A 16,548-nucleotide genomic window follows, 5' to 3' on the forward strand; every position below is an offset into this window, starting at 1 on the left:
GGCACGTGAAAAATATAGAACAAATCATAATCCTCTTACCCATCTACCACCGATCGGGTACCCGTTTTCTATCTGGATCCATTCTAATTTTTTTTCTTTAAATTTATATAAATATCTATCTATAACAATACTCATAAATTAGATATATTGACTCCTTTTTTGTGGGCGAAAATTTATGGTATTTTAAAAAAAAATTTAAAGAATATTTGCTATTTTTTAAAAGATAAATAGATGGTTTTAAAAGGATAGTTGGGTTTAAAAAAAAATATACCATTTGATTCGTGATACTAATTAAGGTATTGTTTGATAATCACTGAAAATTAGCAATTTAATTAGGAAGCAACAAATATTGTTCTGAATGTATTTACGTCTTTTTGGGTAATTTGATAAATTTTAAAAAATACATACGCAACATGTACATTATAAGATTTGAACTCAAGATATTATGGCATTGACTATTTCAACCAAACCCGCATTTCAACCTTAACACGAGAATTGTTTGAAGACACAATAGGGATGAGTTTGGATGTCACGGAGTTATTAATGAAAGTGTAATTAGTAGGGTAGTAATTACATCATCTTATAATTACAAGAAATTCTAATTCACTAGATGTGTTTGACTCGTAGAGTGTAATTATATTGTAATTTCCTATGCCATATTTGGTAGTTTAAACTGTAATTACACAACTATATAAATTTTAAATTCTAAAAAATTTGATAATATTTGATAAAAATACAAATTTAAAAATCATCCAAAAAAAATTCTATAATGCAATTATTATAAAATTAAGAATAAAATAAATATCCTAAGCAATTTTATCTAATTACTCTAGCATTTTATATTTGTAGGGATGTTCTCAACAATAATTAATAATAAATACTATGTAACTTAATTAGTTATTTAGTATATCAAAATGCAGGGGTGAAGCAAGAAAATTTTTTTAGGGGAGCAGAAATAAAATTTTAATTTTTAAGAGTCTCTATCTTATAATTTTTAAAAGATTAAATTAAATTTTCATAATTTTAGGGGAGCTAAAGCATAATTTTACCTATACTAATTTAAAATTTTCGAAAGGGCCAAAACAACAAATTTTCATTTTAGGGGGGCCGGGCCCCTGCTACCCCCTTGAATTCGCCTTTGTCAAAATGTATGGAAAATTATCTCCTATCAATACAAATTTAAGTTATTTAAACGATGTTAATAAAATAACATATAATTATATTTTAAAATAAAATATCTCTTAAAATTAAATAATATTATTATATGAACGTATTTTTTAAATTTAAATCATGTACGAAGATGTTAGAAAGTCACAGATTCTCGTCTTAATTAGTTCAAATCAAACAAATTATTAAAATTAAAAAACAAAAACAAAATTTTTATAATTACTAAATCTGGTAACCACTAATTTAGTTGGTTTTAGGTTAGTTTAATTTAGACGGTACCAATTATTGTTTTAATCAATATTACGTGTTCTTATCATATATATATATATATTTATATATAATACTTAAAACTACCCATAATTCCTCTCTAACTCTTATATAAGAGAACAATATATTTTAATTTATTTAAACTCACGTTATTCTGTACTGTCAATAAAATCGAACTACACCCGAATATTTGATGTGGACTCAATTGAAAACATATATTTTTAATAACTTTCGGTCCATTTCCAATCCAAAATTTTGCAAACAAAATAAAATATTTCGGATCCAAATTTGACCCGAGTCTGAAGAGAGAAAAAAAAAAAAAAAGGGAAAAAACAATGGTTGTGGTGGACCGGCACCAGGTTTCCAGTACTTCCACAAAAAAGAAAGTTTTACTCTCAAGAACAAAAGCACATTCTTTGATTTCAAAGCGTTTAATTTTTAAGAGAAAATAATCAAGGCTCTTCATTAGAGGATTCTCTGTCAAAGGAAAATCGAACTGTTTTTCTTTCTGTTTTAATCGGCGAAAAAGAAAATGCATTCGACTCATCTGTTACTCGAAGAGCCAATCAGGATGGCTTCAATCCTGGAGCCATCGAAGGCTGTAAGTTTTTCAATTTCAATTCAATCTGTTTTTAGGTTGAAGCTGTTCGGATCCGAGTAGATTTGAATTTTGATTCGTTTTTTTTTTCATTTTTATCAGAGCTTTTTTCCGGCAATGACGAAGATAGTGGGAACTTTAGGTCCAAAATCTCGATCCATTGAAGTCATTTCCGGTTGCCTTAAAGCTGGAATGTCTGGTACTGTATTTGTTGCATCCATCTTCATTTTATAATTATGTATTGGAATTTGTTCCCTCAAACTCTAGTTTTATACAATTTTTCTTGTTCTGGATAGTGGCTAGGTTCGATTTCTCGTGGCATGATCCGGCGTATCATCAGGAAACTTTAGAAAATTTGAAGGCTGCCGTTAAGCTCACTAAGAAGCTTTGTGCGGTATATTCTTTGTATTTTGGTTGATATTTGTTAGTTATTTACTTTTTCTTTGCCTCTTTGCTCTGTTTTAATGCGAAGTATTAAGTGTAAACTTTAGTTTTCAGCTGGAAAGAGAATCTTTTTGAAAAGTTATTTTATGTGAATTTTGCGAGCAATTTTGTGGCTTACTCCAGAAGGAGGGAGTTGACTGTCCTTTGATTGCTTTGATGGAGTCATGGAGATAATGGAAATTAAGAAAATAAAGTGATTTCTATTTTTGTTCTTTTTTTTCAGGTTATGTTGGATACTGTGGGTGCTGAGATGCAGGTTGTTAATAAAAGTGAGAAAGCTATCTCACTAGAGGCAGATGCTATCGTTGTTTTGACACCGGATGAAGGACAGGAGGCCTCTTCAGAATTATTGCCAATCAACTTTGATGGATTGTCGAAGGTACAAACCTTGCATGCTACCTCTCATTGCATTTTGCGTATCCCATGTTTGTCACCCTTAAAAAGCATCTGCATAAGCCTTGTTTTAATGCCCTTTGGTTCCGAGGTTTAAGGCACAATGTCTTTTGATTGCCTGATTCCATTGTACATGACTACATTTATAGGTTTATATACCGAGTTCCCTTTAATTAGGGATTGGGAAGCATGCATTTGCCATTGGACAATGATTATGGATTCTTGGTACAAGAAATTTAGCGTGTCAACATTTTCCAGTTAGTTCAGAGGAATTTTTATTTGTTGGTGGTCGTCCTGTTTCTTCATTCAACCTTATGATAAAGCCATCAAATTTGATTTTTTGCAGGCAGTGAAGAAGGGAGACACTATTTTCATTGGTCAGTACCTGTTTACCGGGAGTGAAACCACGTCTGTATGGCTGGAGGTAAGTAAAGTGGAACCAGATATGAGCATATCTTTCTCTTTGTTTTTGTGTGAAGATCTTTTTCTGTTATTTGAACAATTTGCATGCACCTACCAATAGCCTAAATTGCGACTGAAAATTTGCAGGTTAGTGAGGTAAAAGGAGATGATGTGGTTTGTGTGATTAAGAACTCTGCAACATTGGCTGGGTCATTGTTCACTTTGCATGGCTCTCAAATTCGTATTGGTTTGCCTACCCTCACTGATAAAGACAAGGAGGTAAGTTTGCCCTTGCTTTTTACCTTTAAAGATGAAAGTAATGGGGAAAGTAATCTCCCTCTTAGTAAGTTTTAGCTTGATGCCCTGCTTTTTTCCATGTAACTCTTTTCTGACCTGGTAATACTTACTTCAGGTTATAAGTACTTGGGGAGTTCAAAACAAAATTGACTTTCTCTCACTATCATACACACGACATGCAGAAGATGTTCGCCAAGTACTGCCTATCCTATGTTTGTTGGTTTCTTTTTTCTTTCTTTACTGTTTCTGCATTTATCTGACTGCATGATCTTTATAGGCTCGTGAGTTCCTTTCAAAGTTGGGTGATCTCTATCAGACACAAATATTTGCAAAGATTGAGAACATAGAGGTGCATTACCTGTATTTACAGAGAACAATGAATATGCAGGTTTTGATAGCACATGCTGCTAATAAGAATATGACACTAATGTTTTTCATTTTTCAGGGATTAAACCATTTTGATGAGATTCTTCAGGAAGCAGATGGTATCATTCTTTCCCGTGGAAATTTGGGCATTGATCTCCCACCTGAGAAGGTCGGTTTTGTAAATTGAATATGTTGTATTAGTTACTCTTTGAATAGTATCTTGTTGAATGATGGATCATATAGTCTATTCCACCATGTTTAACCTTGTAAATGCTTATTAGCTGCCTCACATTCTTGGTCGTAGTTTCACACGTGTAATTTAGTCTGATTCATGGATGTAGTGTCTAATGTCATTAGAGCATGCCGTTAATTACTTCTTTCTTTGCAGGTGTTCTTATTTCAAAAAGCTGCTCTTTATAAGTGTAACATGGCTGGAAAGCCTGCAGTCGTCACTCGTGTTGTGGACAGTATGACTGACAACTTGAGGCCAACTCGTGCTGAGGCAACTGATGTTGCCAATGCTGTTCTTGATGGTATATTATTGTGGACTCTCCTTTGAACTTTGTTCATTGATATATATTTCAAAGTTGGGTTTTGATGCCATATCTGATTGCCGCCACTCCAGCACCCACAATGCAGGACTTAAACACATCTTCTAATTATCCCATTTTCTTTTGGCTGTAGGAAGTGATGCGATTCTTCTCGGTGCTGAGACCTTGCGTGGATTATACCCCGTTGAAACCATTTCTACTGTTGGCAAAATTTGTGCTGAGGTAATTTCTCTGTCTCATAAATGTGCTTACTTGAATATTTTTGGAGACTGTGGCTTGCTGTTTGGACTGCTTGTAGACCTGAAATGTTCTCAGCCTAGTATGCTTTTGACTCACAAAACTTGCTCATATAGACATTGTAGACATTACTCATATATTTTTGACTTCCTAGTAGTTGTTTGCGACCTTTGCAGCTGTCTATATCTGATTCATAAGGGGTAAAAAGCACTGCACTTTTTTGTGTTTTTCCTGTGGATGAAAAATGTATCCTTTGCAAGGAAGAGTCATATTCTTACCTGTTTCTCCAATCAACTTATTGTCTTCGGCTATGGTTTTACTAGCTTTCTAAACTAAGGGAAACCTATCTATTTTCTCATATTCTTCCTTTGGTGATGACCCTTCTGCAGAAATTTGACTTTCTACCATGCTAACCAAAAACCCGTGTTGGTGCTTTTTTTATGCAATAGCTTATAATTCACATATCAACTTTTGATTTGGGATTCAGATGCTCTACGTTGTTGCATATTGCATCATGATTCATCAACTGGCCATGCGTGTCTGTCTATAAGAATCATGGATCACTTAGTCTTCTGTAACTGTTAAAATCAGAAGTCATTAATGTTTCTAATCCATTTCCTAAGCATTTTCAGCTGTGTGTTTTTTTGTTTCTATTTAAATTTCCCAGGCAGAGAAGGTATTCAACCAGGACATGTATTTCAAGAAGACTGTCAAATATGTTGGAGAGCCAATGACCCACTTGGAATCCATTGCTTCCTCTGCGGTATTTCTTCTTTACCAGTGCCGCTCTTTGAATTCATGCCACATTAGTCTTTACCAACTTTAATTATAGCTAAACAACTGTGCATCTGCAGCTTTGTTCTGATAGCATGAATTTCTTGTTTAGGTACGAGCAGCAATTAAGGTGAAGGCATCAGTTATTATATGTTTCACATCCTCAGGAAGAGCTGCTAGGTATTCCATCGCACATCTTGATTTATTTTAGTTATATATCTGAGCTGTTCTTTTCTTTTCTCAGCAGTTACCTCCCTATTTTGTTTCTATGAACTCTAATCCCTTGTCAAAGCTGTATTACTAATGTTCTACATTATGCATACCTTGCTTCATTTATGTCGCAACTGTATTCCATGCATATACCAGATTGATTGCAAAGTACAGGCCAACGATGCCAGTTCTCTCAGTTGTCATCCCTCGCCTTAAGACGAATCAATTAAAGTGGAGCTTCAGTGGGGCCTTTGAGGTATGTCATTCTCCCTGCATCCAAGAAGTCCGAGTAACCACTTAAAAGTGAATTTTTCTTGTTTTATAATGATCTGCAGTAGTCATCTAACAGAAAAAGCCGGAGTAATTTTTTGTTGCAAGTTAATTTTTAGTTCAGTCATCATAAGACTGTCAATGGAATGTTTATTTCAGTTTAAACATTTGTGTTGTTTCTAACGGGACTATATCTTTTTGTTGGCAATTGTTCAGGCAAGGCAATCCCTTATTGTCAGAGGTCTTTTCCCTATGCTCGCTGATCCACGACATCCTGTAAGTACTGCTTTACAGTCACTGTTACCGTGTTCTTTAAGACCAAAAGAAACTTCTATATCTATATGCTATACTAATAGATTGTAGCAGAGAACTTATACAATTCTGCCTTGTTTTCTGCAGGCAGAGTCTACAAGCGCATCAAATGAGTCGGTTTTGAAGGTTGCACTTGACCACGGGAAGGCTGCCGGAGTTATTAAGTCACATGACCGAGTCGTTGTTTGCCAGAAGGTCGGAGATGCTTCTGTTGTGAAGATTATTGAGCTCGAAGATTAAACTTATGTTAGTTTCTCTCCTTTCCGAATCTGATTTTTGAAAGCGATGAATGACTTTATATAGCACCTGTGAGGTATTGGACTCCAGGTTTTGGTGGATTTGAAATTGTGTTAAGAATGCATACACTATTTTAAGTCTCATAAAAGGGAAATATGGCCCATAATCCCATAATTAGCTAATGGGAAAAGGCAAAAGAACAACTCCAATTTTTCCTTGATTCAGTGGTAAATAAAGATATTGGATCAGTTAGAGTACTGAGATGCAATGCTGGCTGTAATCATTAAAAAAAGGCTTAATATATAGATTGATCTCTGAACTTGAAAGCTTTTCTCGAATTAGCCCCTAGATCTTTTTTTTTTTTATCACATTGGCCTTTAAGGTTTGCATCTGTTACACAAATTGGTTTCTATGGTTAACATAGTTAGTTTTTGAATAATTGGGTGATGTGGCTAAACAAGGAGGTGACACATGGATAAACACGAGAATAACACGTCTTTCTCTTTAAAATTTCTAAAAGAGTTCAATAATTTGATAGAAGAAAAAGTCTAAAGGCTAATTTGAGAAAAATTGTTAAATTTAAATGCCAATCTATATATTAAGCGTTAAAAAAAAATCCCAAATGGGGTATCTGTTTGCACAGTAATGGGGGTTTTTGTGGGCTATAGTTTGAGGGTTAATTGCTTAATGATAAATTGAGAAGAAAATGGCCACGTGGTTTATCCACTTGGCTTGATTCAGTGCACTATTTTTCATTTCTCCTACACACGCTATTTCCCCTGAAATTTCACATGCAAAATATCTTTTAACAATAAAATTAGTCTTATTGTGTTTTTTTTTTCCATTAAAACGTTGTTTCACAATTCTTATAGTTGCATGTACTCTAAGATTTCGACCTTAAAACCAGGTTTTTTAAATAGGATCGGTAGTCAAATTGATTTGTTGATCTAATTTATTCAAACGATTTGATTAAATAAATCATTAAAAATTAATAAAAAATAAAAAATTTATATTAAAAATTGGTTCAATTGTCTATTCGGCCAATTTTTTAATCAATTGAATCGGTCCATATTAGTTTAACAGGTTCAAAGCTTTTCTCTGGATCGATACTTTGACTAGTTTGCGGTCTTTAAAAACAGCGGTGATAGCGAAATTACTTACTGTAACGGTGAGATAAAAATTAGTGTTAAAAATGATAAAAAGATAAGAATGCTGTGATTATACCCTGCACCACACCATAGTCTAACCATCCAAGTAGTCTTGTGATTGCACAAATTTCAATCCCAATCACGTTACACTGACACTAATAAGTGATCCAAAGGAACCCTAAGCCAACCTTTTGCTCCTCTATCAGTCTTCTTCTCTATAACCTCTACAACCATCTACACCACTATAGTCCGATGACTCTCTATCCCACAAGAATAAACCGGTACCTTCTTGTCATCTTTCTCCCTTTGTTGGTTCCTACTATCCACATGAAGTAATAGTAGGCTAAAGGGTTAAAGATTGAAAATGTTGTTCCTCAACTAACCTCTACAACCATCTACACCATTATAGTCCGATGACTCTCTATCGCCCAAGAATAAACGGATACCTTTCTTGTCATCTTTCTCCCTTTGTTGATTCCTACAATCTACATGAAGTAATAGTAGACTAAAGGGTTAAAAGATTGAAAATGTTGTTGAGGAAATTATGATAATAATAGACAAGAACGTAATATTTTTTTAATGAATTTTGTTGGGTTCCACTTTAAAGAATATCTTGACGTATGATTGAAACAATTTTACTCTCTAATTTTGTATAGGTGTTTTTCTGGAAAACAACATAGTCAATAATCAAAATAGGTAAATTTGAACTCCTAATGGCGTAATGGATGAGGCGTCTGACTTCTAATCAGACGATCGTGGGTTCGAGTCCCACCAGGCGTGTTTATTTTCATTTTCTCATCAAAACTTTTTGTCAACTATCAGAATTAGTCCCTACAGTTCACGAAGGTTGTAGAATTAGTCCCAATGTTATTTTTAGTAAATTAAATTGAATATATATAATATACATATTTTATTATGGTACAATACTTAGAAGTATCTATAATCTCATCCAGCCTTTAAATAGGAAGATAAACGCGTTTGAATGCGCTCGAACCAACGTTCTCTTGCAGTAGCAACAATATTGATGTCAAACGAACTAAGACTCAATTGAACAAGGTTAATATATAATTTAATTAATATACATTTCAAATATTTAATTTTAACTGAAGAAATATTATTTTTATGAAAGAACACATGTATTTAATTTTAATTTAATTTATTTTGTAATTAAAAATAGAGAAATAAATAAACTAAATAGCAAATACATAGGTAAATAATAACAATAGTGTAATTATAGTTTAATATAAATTTTGCTTAGTACACAATTCTCAATGGAGTTTATGTGAATTTCTTCAAACCGAAAGGGGTAAGTGGACGTTCATGCAAATATAGAAAGTAAGTGTATTTTACACTAAACCCGAAGAGGTAAGTGTCTTTTACCTATTTCTTTTCTAAATAAAACTTTTGGTCAAATTTCATAATTAGTCCCTGCAATTTAACTAATCCTGCAAAATTAATCCATCCTAATTTCAGAATTAGTCCCTACAAATTAACCAATCTTGTAGAATTAGGCCTGTTGAAACCATTTTTTTTTTGTTTTAGCCAGGCCAAAATTGGCCTATTACAAGGCCCTATAGTTTAACCAATCTTGCAGAATTAAGCTAAACGACCATTTTAGTAGAGTTCACTGAAAAAAATAAAAAAAAATCTAAAAAGAAATATAATATGCACCAAAACATTATTATTTATTAAAATGATAATCCAATAAACAAATATAAATATATAGAGACTTATGGTATATTTTAATGAATATTAAACAAAATAAATATAATATATGCACCTCCTCGGATACTTCACCTTTTTCAATCTTTTCGCTCTTGATGGCATTCTCAATTATTTCACGGGACAGAATAATGTTTACAAAATGTTTAGTGGCGTTTTCAATTAGATTTGATCATGGGTTGGGTCGATATAAAATTTTAGGTCCGTTTTTAAGGTTTGGGTCTGGTTTGGTCTGAAAAAAACTCGAGCCCCATCCAATCCACTCGTACTATTTTTTTTAGATTACTTTTTATATAAAAACAAATATTTTTTAGTATTATGCATATACGTTTTATGGTCTATGTTCGAGGTTTGTGGCTGTCCCTCCCAACAATATTGTTTTCAATGTTTGAGCCTACGTTTCTGATTGGTTATTATTGTTCAAGAAAATATCAAGTAAAATACAATAATATTAATCAACAATCTAAATTTATATCCATAGCTTCTCAATAATATGTTTGTCACATCACAATTTGAAAATAACCTAACTTAAGGAATTTAATAATTATTGTTAGATGAAGATTGAAATTTTAGAATTTGAAAAGTACAATGACTAAAATGACCAAATAAAAATATAAGGACTAAATCCATAACTTTTGCAAAGTACACAGACTAATAGCGAATTTAACATTTCAAAATTCAGGTTGAATTGTTAGCACTATTAAAATTATTTTGTTAAATTTATATTTATTGCAACATCATTTCTTTAGTTACATGGATACCGAGTGAGTATTATTTTTATTTCAAAATGTCACACTAATAAATTTTAACAAAAAAATTAACACCGTTGATAATTGGACATGGATTTTGAAATATGAAAAATAGAGACTAAATTTAATAAAAATACAATGACTAAATTAAATATTTTTGAAAAGAATAGGGACCTATAACAATTTTAACCATAATTTTTTGTCTGAAATGATGCCATGTCAGCTTCCTGTTAAGCTGTTAACGGCGTTAATAAAAAAGGGTAAACTACACCAATGGTCACTTAACTATGCATAAGTGTTTATTTTGGTCACTTAACTTTGAAAAGTAACTATTTGGTCACTAATGTTTTCGAAATTATTTTTTTGAACACCCAACCATTAAGTGACTAATGGTGGCACTTTTATAATTAGTGTAATAATAAATTTAGTCCCCAATTCTTATAATTTTATCAATTTAACCTTAATTCTATGTAAAAACTATTTTATAAAATCAAATTTCTTTGAAATAGAAAATTATAAAATTAAATAGAAATTTTAATAATCTATAAAATATATAAATACATAAAATTAAATGAAAATTTTAAAATCTAAAAATTATATAAAATATTTTTAAAAATTAAAATAAAATAACTAAATAACTAAGTTTATATAAAACATTAGTGACCAAATAGTTAATTTTCAAAGTTAAGTGACTATTGATGTAGTTTACCTTAAAAAATAAAAAAAGGTGGAAATCATATGGTTGTGACCTTGTGAATTGTGATGAGCGGAACCAGATTTCCTGTATTTTCTGCAAAAAAAAAAAAAAAAATCACTCGGGACAAAAGCATATTCTTTGGTTTCAAAGCGTTTAGGTTTTACGGAAGCCAAAGAAAAAGAAAAAGAAAAAGAAATCCCTTCGTCCTCTTAACGCTAAAGCTCTTTGATTAAACGATTCTCTGTCAAAAGAAGGGAAATCGATTTTTTCTTTTGTTGTAATCGGCGAAAAAGATGCATTCGACTCATCTGCTACTCGAAGAGCCAATCAGGATGGCTTCAATCCTGGAGCCATCGAAGGCTGTAAGTATTTCACTTTCGATTTCAATTCAATCTATTTTTAGCTTTCGTTTTTACGAGGAAGCTGTTCGGATCCGAGTAGATTTGGATTTTGATTCGTTTGTTTTTGTATTTTTCTCAGAGCTTTTTTCCGGCAATGACGAAGATAGTGGGAACTTTAGGTCCAAAATCTCGATCCGTGGAAGTTATTTGCGGCTGCCTTAAAGCCGGAATGTCTGGTACAGTATTTGTTGTATCAATCTTCATTTTATAATTATGTATTGGAATTTGCTGCGTCAAACTCTAGTTTTATACATTTTTCTTGTTATGGACAGTGGCTAGGTTTGATTTCTCGTGGCATGATCCGGAGTATCATCAGGAAACTTTAGAAAATTTGAAGGCTGCCGTTAAACTCACTAAGAAGCTTTGTGCGGTATGTTCTTTGTGTTTTGGTTGATATTTATTAGTTATTTAACTTTCCTTTACTTCCTTGCTGAATTGTCTGTCTTAATGTAAAGTATAAAGTGTAAACTTTGTTTTCAGCTGGAAAAAGAATACGCTTCCTTATGTTTTTCCTTTTGAAATGATTTTTTTAACTTCTTTTTTGTTGTTTTAAAGCTGGCTTTTAAGCTGTCGAGCTGATGATCTGACCTTTGAGTCAGCGTATAAATACTTGTTAAGCTGTTGAGCTGCTGGTGAAAATTACCTTTGTATTTCTTTTTCTGTTGTTTGTATCATTCTTGTGCTATACTCCCATCCTCTCTGTTCATATCAGTTTACTTTCTTGAAGATTCTTGATCTAGCACCAGTTTTCTAATAATACTGTCCTTTGATTGCATTGATGGAGAAAATGGAATTTAAGAAAATAAAGTGCTTTCTATTCCCCCCACCCCCCTTTTTCAGGTTATGTTGGATACCGTGGGTGCTGAGATGCAGGTTGTTAATAAAAGTGAGAAAGCCATCTCACTTGAGGCAGATGCTACGGTTGTTTTGACACCGGATGCAGGACAGGAGGCCTCTTCAGAATTATTGCCAATCAACTTTGATGGATTGTCGAAGGTACAAACCTAGTCCACTACCTCTCATTTCATTTTGTGCATCCCATGTTGTACTCCCTGAAAAAAGTATCTGCATAAGCCTTGTTTTCTTGCCCTTTGGTTCCGAGGTTGAAGGCACAATGTCTTTTGGATGCCTGATTCCATTGTACGTTCATAAATTTATATACTGAGTTCCCTTCCTTTAGAGGTTGGGAAGCATACATTTGCCAATGCACAATGATTATGGATTCGCCATCCAGGAAATTTAGCGTGTCAACTTTTTCCAGTTAGTTCAAAGGATTTTGTAATTGCTGGTGGTTATCCTGTTTATTCATTCAACCTTATGATAAAGCCTTCAAAATTGATTTTTGCAGGCAGTGAAGAAGGGAGACACTATTTTCATCGGTCAGTACCTGTTTACTGGGAGTGAAACCACATCTGTATGGCTGGAGGTACTTAAAGTCAAACCAGATATGAGTACTTAAAGATCATTTTCTGTTATTTTACTACCTATTTGTTGGTTGATCAATTAAATATTTGGACAATTCGTTTGCACCTACCAATAGCCTAAATTGGAACTGAAAATTTGCAGGTTAGTGAGGTAAAAGGAGATGATGTGGTTTGTGTGATTAAGAACTCTGCAACATTGGCTGGGTCATTGTTCACTTTGCATGGCTCTCAAATTCGTATTGGTTTGCCTACCCTCACTGATAAAGACAAGGAGGTATGTTTGCCCTTGATTTTTGCCTTAAAAGATGAAAGTAATGGAGAAAGTGATCTCCCTCTTAGTTAGTTTTAGCTTGATGCCTTGCTCGTTTCCATGGAACCCTTTTCTGACCCGGTAATACTTACTTCAGGTTATAAGTACTTGGGGAGTTCAAAACAAAATTGACTTTCTCTCACTATCATACACACGACATGCAGAAGATGTTCGCCAAGTACTGCCTATCCTATGTTGGTTGGTTTCCTTATCTTTTTCTTTAACGTTTCTGCATTTATCTGACTGCATGATCTTTATAGGCTCGTGAGTTTCTTTCAAAGTTGGGTGACCTCTATCAGACTCAAATATTTGCAAAGATTGAGAACATAGAGGTGCATTACTTATATTTACGGAAAACAATGAATATGAAGGTTTTGATCGCACATGCTGCTAATAAGAATATGACACTAATGTTTTTCATTTTCAGGGATTAAACCATTTTGATGAGATTCTTCAGGAAGCAGATGGTATCATTCTTTCCCGTGGAAATTTGGGCATTGATCTCCCACCTGAGAAGGTCGGTTTTGTAACTTGAACCTGCAGTCTCTTTACTGTTCTTAAAGTTCTTATTATAGAAAATGTTAGTGGTTTATATGAATACTAGAGATCCAATTTGCAGAGGGCTATGAATATGTTGTATTAGTTTTTCTACAAGATTTATCTTGTTGATTGATGGATCATACAGTCTGTTTCATCATGTTTAAACCTTTTAAATGATTATTAGCTGCTTTGCATTCTTGGTCCTAGTTTCAAATGTGTAATTTAGTCTGATGCATGCATGTAGTGCCGAATTTCATTAGAGCTTGCTGTTAATTACTTCTTTCTTTGCAGGTGTTCTTATTTCAAAAAGCTGCTCTTTATAAGTGTAACATGGCTGGAAAGCCTGCAGTTGTCACTCGTGTTGTGGACAGTATGACCGACAACTTGAGGCCAACTCGTGCTGAGGCAACTGATGTTGCCAATGCTGTTCTTGATGGTATATTATTGTGGACTCTGCTTTGGACTTTGTTCATTGATATATCTTTCAAAGTTGGGTTTTGATGCCATATCTGATTGCCGCCATCGCAGCACCCACGATGCCGTACGCATCTAATTATCCCATTTTCTTCTGGCTGTAGGAAGTGATGCGATTCTTCTTGGTGCTGAGACCTTGCGTGGGTTATACCCTGTTGAAACCATTTCTACTGTTGGCAAAATTTGTTCTGAGGTAAATTCTCATTGTGTCTTGTAAATGTGCTTACTTGAATATTTTTGGAGACTTGTGGCTTGCCGTTTAGTGGAATCTTTGTAGGCTTGAAATGTTCTCAGCCATGTATGCTTTTGACTCACAAGACTCACTCATATAGATATCGTTTTTGACTTCCTAGTAGTTCTTTGGGACCTGTGCAGCCATCTATTCTGGTTCATATGGGTTAAAAAGCACTGCACTTTTTTCTGTTTTTCCAGTGGATGAAAAAAGTTATCCTTCACAAGGAAGAGTCATATTCTTACCTGTTTCTCCTGTCCAATTTATTGTCTTCGGCTGTGGTTTTTCTTGCTTTCTACGCTAAGGGAAACCCAAAAATGGGCAACACTTCCAATACCTGTTTTCTCATACTCTTCCTTTGGCGATGGACCATTCTGCAGAAATTTGACTTTCTACCATACTAACCAAAAAAATGTCTTGGTGCTCTATGTAAGAATGTAAAATTCATGCATCAACTTTTGGTTTGGGATTCAGATGCCTTACGTTGTTGCATATTGCATCATGTTCCTTCAACTGACCATGCTTGTCTTTGGGAATCATGGATCACTTAATCTCCTGGGAATGTTAACATCAGAAGTAACTAATATTTCTCATCCATTTTCTAAGCATTTTCAGCTGTTTTTTTTTTTTTTTTTTGTTTCAATTATATATCCTATAGGCAGAGAAGGTATTCAACCAGGACATGTTTTTCAAGAAGACTGTTAAATATGTTGGAGAGCCAATGACCCACTTGGAATCCATTGCTTCCTCTGCGGTATTTCTTCTTTCCCGGTGCTGCTCTTCGGATTCATGCCACACTAGTTTTACTAACTTTAATTATAGCTAAAACAAATGTGCTTCTGCAAAATTGTTCTGATAGCATGAATTTTCTTGTTTAGGTACGAGCAGCAATTAAGGTGAAGGCATCAGTTATTATATGTTTCACATCATCAGGGAGAGCTGCAAGGTATTTCATTGCACATTTTGATTATTTTTAATCATACATCTGACCTGTTCTTTTCTTTTCTCAGCAGTTACTTCCCTATATTTGCTCCCTTATTTTTTTCTGTTGTTTCTTGTTTTGTTACTATCAAACTCTCTGAACCCTTGTCAAAGCTGTATTAGTTCCATCCCTTTTACTAATGTTTTACATTATGCATACCTTGATTCATTTACGTGGCATCTAAATTCCATGCAAATACCAGATTGATTGCGAAGTACAGACCAACAATGCCGGTTCTCTCAGTTGTCATCCCTCGCCTTAAGACAAACCAATTGAAGTGGAGCTTCAGTGGGGCCTTTGAGGTATGTCATTCACCCAGAGTCCAGGATGTTCAAGTGGCTACTTTAAAGTTTACTTTACTTGTTTTATAATGATCTCCAGCAGTCATCTAAAGGAAGCTGGCGTAGTTTTATACTCAACTTTGATTTACATTGCTAGTTAATTTTTAGTTCGGTCTTTCATGAGACCGTCGATGGAATGTTTATTTCAGTTTATTAAACATTTGTGTTGTTTCAGGCAAGGCAGTCCCTCATCGTCAGAGGTCTTTTCCCCATGCTTGCTGATCCCCGACATCCTGTAAGTGCTTTATGTTCATTGTTACCATGTTCTTTATGTTCGTTGTAGCAGAGAACTTACGTCATTCTACATTGTTTTGTGCAGGCGGAGTCTACAAGTGCATCGAATGAGTCAGTTTTGAAGGTTGCACTTGACCATGGGAAGGCTGCCGGAGTTATTAAGTCACATGATCGAGTCGTTGTTTGCCAGAAGGTCGGGGATGCTTCTGTGGTGAAGATTATCGAGCTCGAAGATTAAACTAATGTTACTTTCTCTGCTTTGGGATTATTTTTGGAATCTGATTTGTGAAAGCGATGAATGACTATATATAGCACCTGTGGGGTATTGGCTCCAGGTTTTGGTGGATTTGAAATTGTGTTAAGAGTACATCATAAAAATTATGAATGCCATGGTAAATATGGCCCATAATCCCATATTTAGCTAATGGAAGAACAAGCCTTTTTTCTCTTGAATTAGTGGTAAACTGAAATGCAATGCAGGCTGTAATCTTTATTCATTATTATTTTCATGTAATTTCGCATCATTAGACCATTATTTTGTTTCTAGCTTCAACATTACATTGCTCCCTTTTTAAATAGATCATAGATTCTTTTCAATTCAGTAATAAAAATATTTTCTTGTCATTTACTTTGCTTGGTCATAAAAGCATTTCATTTAGCAGATGAATTAAGTGATATGATAAAACTGGAAACATTTAATTCGGAAGTGCCACAAACGACTCTCAAACATGAGAACTGTAATCAAATATATAATAAAATTTAAAACAGT

The 16,548-nt window shown here is 33.8% G+C and overlaps 2 protein-coding genes across 2 annotated transcripts; both read left to right on the forward strand.

Annotated features, from left to right (window-relative positions):
- Nucleotides 1-1,768: 1,768 nt before the first annotated feature.
- Nucleotides 1,769-6,786, forward strand: LOC105786377 (pyruvate kinase 1, cytosolic). Its single transcript, XM_012612764.2, has 16 exons — nucleotides 1,769-2,035; nucleotides 2,135-2,231; nucleotides 2,329-2,426; nucleotides 2,700-2,855; nucleotides 3,216-3,293; nucleotides 3,419-3,550; nucleotides 3,684-3,764; nucleotides 3,846-3,917; nucleotides 4,014-4,103; nucleotides 4,323-4,467; nucleotides 4,619-4,707; nucleotides 5,390-5,485; nucleotides 5,609-5,676; nucleotides 5,863-5,962; nucleotides 6,193-6,252; nucleotides 6,376-6,786. Exons 1-16 carry the CDS (start codon nucleotides 1,967-1,969, stop codon nucleotides 6,526-6,528), a joined length of 1,584 nt encoding a protein of 527 aa, XP_012468218.1. The 5' UTR covers nucleotides 1,769-1,966; the 3' UTR covers nucleotides 6,529-6,786.
- A 4,144-nt stretch (nucleotides 6,787-10,930) lies between these two features.
- Nucleotides 10,931-16,232, forward strand: LOC105786378 (pyruvate kinase 1, cytosolic). Its single transcript, XM_012612765.2, has 16 exons — nucleotides 10,931-11,203; nucleotides 11,322-11,418; nucleotides 11,515-11,612; nucleotides 12,083-12,238; nucleotides 12,591-12,668; nucleotides 12,809-12,940; nucleotides 13,074-13,154; nucleotides 13,237-13,308; nucleotides 13,404-13,493; nucleotides 13,808-13,952; nucleotides 14,095-14,183; nucleotides 14,881-14,976; nucleotides 15,101-15,168; nucleotides 15,407-15,506; nucleotides 15,721-15,780; nucleotides 15,865-16,232. Exons 1-16 carry the CDS (start codon nucleotides 11,135-11,137, stop codon nucleotides 16,015-16,017), a joined length of 1,584 nt encoding a protein of 527 aa, XP_012468219.1. The 5' UTR covers nucleotides 10,931-11,134; the 3' UTR covers nucleotides 16,018-16,232.
- Nucleotides 16,233-16,548: the final 316 nt, after the last annotated feature.

This window comes from Gossypium raimondii, chromosome 1 (genome assembly GCF_025698545.1).
Source record: "Gossypium raimondii isolate GPD5lz chromosome 1, ASM2569854v1, whole genome shotgun sequence".
Lineage (NCBI taxonomy): Eukaryota > Viridiplantae > Streptophyta > Magnoliopsida > Malvales > Malvaceae > Gossypium > Gossypium raimondii.

What these genes read in the sequence shown, in the direction of transcription:
- LOC105786377 (XM_012612764.2), top strand. Translation starts at nt 1,967, where the DNA reads ATGCATTCGACTCATCTGTTACTCGAAGAGCCAATCAGGATGGCTTCA. An exon ending in CAAAGATTGAGAACATAGAG is followed by an intron (nt 3,918 to 4,013) that starts GTGCATTACCTG and finishes TTCATTTTTCAG; the next exon opens with GGATTAAACCATTTTGATGA. An exon ending in TCGCTGATCCACGACATCCT is followed by an intron (nt 6,253 to 6,375) that starts GTAAGTACTGCT and finishes TGTTTTCTGCAG; the next exon opens with GCAGAGTCTACAAGCGCATC.
- LOC105786378 (XM_012612765.2), top strand. Translation starts at nt 11,135, where the DNA reads ATGCATTCGACTCATCTGCTACTCGAAGAGCCAATCAGGATGGCTTCA. An exon ending in TCCTGGAGCCATCGAAGGCT is followed by an intron (nt 11,204 to 11,321) that starts GTAAGTATTTCA and finishes TATTTTTCTCAG; the next exon opens with AGCTTTTTTCCGGCAATGAC. An exon ending in TTGATCTCCCACCTGAGAAG is followed by an intron (nt 13,494 to 13,807) that starts GTCGGTTTTGTA and finishes CTTTCTTTGCAG; the next exon opens with GTGTTCTTATTTCAAAAAGC.